This window comes from Watersipora subatra, chromosome 4 (genome assembly GCF_963576615.1).
Source record: "Watersipora subatra chromosome 4, tzWatSuba1.1, whole genome shotgun sequence".
Classification (NCBI taxonomy): domain Eukaryota; kingdom Metazoa; phylum Bryozoa; class Gymnolaemata; order Cheilostomatida; family Watersiporidae; genus Watersipora; species Watersipora subatra.
Genome location: NC_088711.1, coordinates 26,602,197 through 26,608,349, shown reverse-complemented (window position 1 = coordinate 26,608,349; position 6,153 = coordinate 26,602,197). Strand labels below are relative to the sequence as shown.

The window sequence follows — 6,153 nt, the reverse complement described above, 5'->3', positions numbered from 1 at the left end:
ACGCGTGTTATGAACGATTAGTGTCAACATTTACCTTGACCTTTTATAGTCTAATCAAGCTACGGGGCCGCTCACGCGCATCCTACATTTGAAAGAGAAATGCTTCGTGCTATCTGCAAACGAACAGTCGTCGATTAACAATATTGCTTCATCAGCAACGCGAAACGTTTACACGCCTGCTTCCAATACACTGTATTTGTTGGTTAGCTCACGTACATGCTACGAGTATATTTATAAAATTTGAGCTAAATATACAACGCTCTTAATCAATCAGCAATATTACTCGTTAAAATTGCAGCAATCTTACCACGATTTTGGAACAGGTATGACTACGACTTACCAATGTATATGTAGAATCTATAACGATACAAGTGACGTTCAACGCGGAATCAAACGATTTTGGCATTGAATAGTTTTTTTACTAACAAAAGTGATTATGCCCTTTTTACTAATAAAAGGCTACACAGTAACACAGTGTGGTTTACGCGTGGTGACTCATTTGGCTACTGTGTGCACATTTGGTTTGGTTACAACTTGCAGTTTATTTGTGGGTTAACATTTTATTTGTACTGTTCGTGTGCAAAAGGCAAAATCGGTATTTTTTTCTGGATGTCCAATTCCAGTTTTATAAATGTTTTCGCTGAGCTAGTCGTGTTTTATCATGTAACATTTATAGATATTTTGCATTCACGCAAAAAATTTGTCTAGTATATTGCAAATTGTGTTTAATATCTTATAATACGCATGCATTGTTGCCAAGTATATGACCTTCTCGCTCACATTTAGTCCACCTCAGTCAGCCTCACCCTGTCTCCTTGTTGGAATTTATATAGAGCAATATACTGCTGTCAGCTGTGATTCACTCGCTGAATTATTCGCTGATCAATTATTGATTCTGTGGTTACTTATCTGCCCAAATCCTGCTTAATTTATAGCAATAGACTGAAGCTGTTTATCCTCAAATGTATGCATGAGGATGAAAGGTTGACACGTTTAATAAAACCAAGGATTACTATCATAGGATCAAAACATTTTGTCATGTTGAAGTTTACTTATCTCTCTTTACAGTTTTGGATGCAACAACCAGTCTAATGACAGAGTTGCATCAATCGGCTAGACAAAAGGTTTTCAGGGAGGATGCTGCTGACCCACCGATTCAAGCCAAAGACTATTCTCATCCTGTTTTTAAGCGACTATCACAGATAAACGGAGCCATAAATAAACTAAAGAAAGATGAAGTGAAAGAGCAACTAGAAGCTCTGGGCCTCAATAGCTTGTAAGCCACTATCTGCGTTTTTTTTGGATGATTAGCTTGCTTTGTGCATCATATTTTTAAGACCTTCACACAAAATTGTTTTCTTGCTCTGAACAAGACAAGATGTCGTTTTTAATGTTTTATTGAATATTTTATAGTTAGGCGTTGCACAGTCATGTGTACTGATTACATTCATTGGTTCAAACATTGATTTTTAAAAATAAATTTTTGTTTTCACAATTTTGGATTTGTCCAAATCAGCCTCATTTTTACAATTATTTAATACTTGTAAACTGATTAATAGTTTTTAAAAGTTCAACTGACATCAAAATGTTCTTTACCTCAAAGATTCTATCGTACTGTATTTAACATTTGATACATTCTGAACAATATCATTAAAGTTGCTGAAAATCGACACAGGCTTTTCTTACACAACATATCGTAATTTAAAAGGCTAATCTTTGACATATGAGCTGCAAATAACATTTTGTTTTTAATTCTAGTAAACTAAGTTATTTATTGTTACAATAATACAGACATTATATTCAGTTCTTTTAATTCTACACGAGGTAAGCTATAGAATATTGGTTTTAAATGATGGGTATGAAACTTTTCAGTGGTGCTAAAGAAGTCATAAAGAAACGTCTGAAGAACTACTGGAAAAACCGGAAGCTGGTACAGTCACGACTTCCAACGGACAGAGAGAACAAATATGATTATATTTTAGGTATGAAGGACTTAAAATAATTGTATTACATACTTAGAGGTAGTTGGTTGATCATTATGGCTTGGTTTGTTTACCCATTCCTTGCCTTCTTTATGGCTATTGCTTATATATGGCATATTCAAGTCGCATTTTCAGGTGCTGCTTGTACAGTGCTTTTCGAATAAACAATGTGTCAAAAGAAGGGAGACACTTTCATGTAATACATGTTTGAATATTTGATTACAGTTATTGACTTTGAGGCAACATGTGACAGTGTGAACCCAGACAACTACAGGCATGAAATAATAGAGTTTCCAGTTGTGGTGGTCGATTGTGAAACAAAAAGCATTGTGAGTAGTCCTCAGTGTGCGTGCTACAGTATATCATTTGCATTTGTCATTTAACCTTGACAGCTACTATGTAGCCTGTGCCTATATCAAATATGAAGTATCTATCACATGTTTTCTTGTTTATCGAACAATGCTTGTGTTGCAGAGATTGTGCCACTCCTCCTTATAGGCAACTGTTATATTTTTATCATTTACTTTGAATTGTCAGGTGGATCAGTTTCACAGTTACGTCAGGCCGTCCATGAATCCTACGCTGACACCGTTCTGCATCACTCTCACTGGCATTCAGCAATCTCAAGTCAGTGCTGCAGAGCCGTTTCCTGTGGTGCTAGAGAAAATGTGGAATTGGGTGCGGACTAACAAATATGATAGAAGGATGGCAGTTCTGACAGACGGGTACGTATGGATGTTTTCAGAATGAAAACAAAACAAGTTTTGTCTGAAATCTAGAAGTTGCCTGCATGTTATTGAATGTGAATAGTGCTTAGACAGTTCATTCACCTTATTTTCAAGTTTTTAATTGTCTGTCTGCGATTATTACTAGACAGGAAGGTGAGAAATAGTATATTCTATATAAGGGCTCAAGGAGCAGACACTGCTATATCTTCGATATGAAAATTTCTAGTCGACTTGTTCTGTAGAATGTCATTTTAGTCAGCGTCTTCATTAAAATAATGACACTTCTTTGCATGCAAGAACTTCATTTTACTCACATAGTTTCTCAACGTGCAAACTGAAAATGTGATAAATTAGTCAATTTTAAAAAGGTCTTTGATCTAGAATATTGGATAAAGTTGCGTGTCGCTAAAATGTGAATGTTACTATGTTATGCCACAAACCACTGTCATGTTAATCCTGCTATGATTCTCGCAGGCCTTGGGACATGAGTAGGTTCATGTACTTACAATGCCAGTTCAGCGGTTTGCGCTTTCCCAAGTGGGCTAGGAAATGGATCAACATACGAAAGTCGTTCAGCAACTTCTATGACTGCAAAAGACTGAGTCTCAGCAAAATGCTAGAAGCAGCTGGCTTCTCTTTCGTCGGTAAGCCTCACTCAGGTTTAGACGACTCCATCAATATTGCACGGCTTGTAGTACGCTTGTTAGAAGATGGTTGTAAGTTTTTAGTCAATGAGAAGCTGTTTACATCCAAGCTGCAGACAAATCTCAAAGCCTTCAGATGTACAGGAGAAGTGGTGAGTCTCAACCGATCTGAGGCGGAAGCGCTTGTCAGTTGCGAAAGTGGCGAAGATGACAGCGACAGTGACGATGAGCTTGAACCGATTGGTACTTTTTCTGATAGTTAGTGGTGGTGTCACATTGCATGACATGACTTTAAAAAATTCTGTTAAATTTAAAACTATATTTTGTTAACTTGATCAAGTATTATCCAAAATAGCCATTGCAGTATAAAAACAGAACTCACATATTTCTATACATTTATATATAATTATGTATATTGCAAAAATAGTAACATCTATTCTATATTCTATAGAATGCGTATTGGCAAATCACAAAGCTGCTTGCAAATGGTTGTTTCATTTGTTTTACAAAGACTTGATAATAATATTTTACATCCACAAATAAAAAAATCATTACAACCTATTTAGGGTGTAATGATATAATGTGTAATTATCTCTATTTAGTGCCAGTGTAGAAAGGAATGCATATAAAAATACAACAAAACAATACGTCTGAAAAATAAATATATACACGAGAAAATGAATCAAAATTAGACATCCTACGTATATGTAGTTCATAACAAAAATAATTCAGATCTGTATTACACTCGTTCAACTCGCAATCACTTTGATTTAGCGGCTTTCCGATTTTTTAACAGCGGAGAGTTGCGAGTGGGATCAGCGCGTATCTCTCTGTACATCATCTAAAAGATGGCACAGAAAAGGGCCTATTAGGTTAAATTAAAGGTAAAGGTTTAGATTAAAGAGCATGTTAACCGAATGTAGGACTAAAAGCCAAGTTTGCCTTACCTTCTCCACATCTGATGGCACCCTAGACAAATAATCCAGCACCTCATTGTTTGGAATGTAATTTGGCTTCCTTAACTTTTTCGTGAACTTATTTATGCCTGCAATAAAGATATTTCATGTAGACATCTTACAACAGTTACAGTACATTAAAAAGGCTGACTAATAGATGATATTTTAACGAAATTTATATTATAGTCTTTGAGCTAGTAATTTTATAACAAGTTTCGATTTGCTGCGAGCTATTTGTAATTAGAATTGTCTGCTCTTTTTAGAAAATCCAGACATGGAAAAGCAACAGATTAAGTTTTGAGCTAGCTCCGCTAATCAATATGCAGCAAAATAACATTAGTAATTTCTGAACACTATTTGAATGATTTCTGAGCTGTCCCTGATGCATAAACGTGTTTACTCACCCCACAGAAGCACAATATAGCGCAGAGGAATCACATAGAGTATAAGCATGATAACTAGGAGAGCGAAGACAGCTAACATTGAGAGCCAAGGCACTGTCCAGTTGACCGAGCTGCAACATAAAGATTCAAAATGATACTCGGTGTAATATCTATTAGCAGAGGAATTTTCCTCCATGTCTTGAGACTGTCTACTAGAAACATTCCCTATTCCATTGATGGTATTTAAATAGCGCCCAATAAACGCAACGGCACTGACATGCACTGCAATAGATTGCGTTTCAACTATCAACTAGGTACATCGCTTGCACTTATTTGGTAAGATGCAAACTATCGGATAAACTTTTTGTGAAATCAGGTCTCCTTAATAACATTGATGATGTTACTTACTTTTTGATAGCTTCGCCAAGGTCAGCGATTTGGCCAAGAATTTCCTGTATTGTACAGCATATCGATTTGACTACATCTATATATTCCCTAAAGGATCTCTTGTTCTCCTGTAAGCATATTTAGTACAGCAGGTAAGCTTTATTAGTTAGTGTGAACAGGATTAAGGTCTGGAGGAGCGTCTTTACAAGAATGGTTTGGGGCCAGATCTATGACAGACCTGACTCAAAAGTAACTCGCCTTCAAAACTTTGTATAAAATTTTAAACAAGAGACTAAAATCAATATGAAGACATTACTTTAAAATTATTAAAAAATACTCATGAGATTGTCGAAACACCAAATACTCTATATTTTTTTACATGAAACTGCAGTCAAGTTTTTAAATATGTGTATATTAAGATCATTTAAGAAATTGATTTTTAAATGTCGACAGACCAGTTTTTTAACTTTCCAGATTCTTTCTAGTCTTACACTCGGCCTACTGTTAATATAAATACAATCCTAGTCACCTTGTCATCCTCTTCCTCATCCCCTTCCTCCTCCATGTCTGCCTCCTACAGTAAGGGTAACACAGTAATATATGCAAAAGCATTCTACACGTCTAATATGCAGAGTTGGTCCAAGTGTCGAGATTCAAACATCAGTTCATTTATTTTTGAGGGTGTATATAAACTATTGATTTATGGAAATGTATTCCTAAACTACATATTTTATAAACTCCCACATTCTCAACTACTTAACACATAATTTCCATAACATTTTGGCTGGTCAAATTTATTAAATATATTAAATTTATTGTGTAATTATTGGAAACACCGATTGCTCCTGTGTGGAACAAAGTGCCAGTCATCCAAAATCCAAAAATGTTTGCAAGGTCAATGGTGCCATAATCTATATACATGTATATTATTTACATTTTTGACCATAACTATTAGTCCAGAAACGCTAATATTTTAGAGTTGTGTATAACTTTTGAGAACCAACATAGTAATGACAAAACAAGTGTCTCACGCACCAGCTAGAACCTGGAAGCACGAACCTGGTGTTAGAGAA

The 6,153-nt window shown here is 35.5% G+C and overlaps 2 protein-coding genes across 2 annotated transcripts in view; one reads left to right on the top strand and one right to left on the bottom strand.

Annotated features, from left to right (window-relative positions):
* The first annotated feature begins 84 nt into the window (after positions 1–84).
* LOC137394988 (3'-5' exoribonuclease 1-like) lies at positions 85–3,621 on the top strand. Its single transcript, XM_068081769.1, has 6 exons — positions 85–323; positions 1,069–1,276; positions 1,873–1,982; positions 2,208–2,311; positions 2,520–2,707; positions 3,185–3,621. Exons 2-6 carry the CDS (start codon positions 1,092–1,094, stop codon positions 3,615–3,617), a joined length of 1,020 nt encoding a protein of 339 aa, XP_067937870.1. The 5' UTR covers positions 85–323; positions 1,069–1,091; the 3' UTR covers positions 3,618–3,621.
* Positions 3,622–3,732: 111 nt separating this feature from the next.
* The window catches only part of LOC137394986 (multiple C2 and transmembrane domain-containing protein 1-like), a 28,299-nt gene continuing 25,878 nt past the window's right edge, over positions 3,733–6,153 (bottom strand). The window contains exons 18-22 of the mRNA XM_068081767.1: positions 5,610–5,654; positions 5,102–5,208; positions 4,715–4,824; positions 4,302–4,399; positions 3,733–4,195 (exon numbers count right to left, since the gene is read on the bottom strand). Coding sequence (XP_067937868.1) covers positions 4,115–4,195; positions 4,302–4,399; positions 4,715–4,824; positions 5,102–5,208; positions 5,610–5,654 — 441 coding nt within the window. The 3' untranslated portion in view covers positions 3,733–4,114. The remainder of the gene's footprint in view (positions 4,196–4,301; positions 4,400–4,714; positions 4,825–5,101; positions 5,209–5,609; positions 5,655–6,153) is intronic.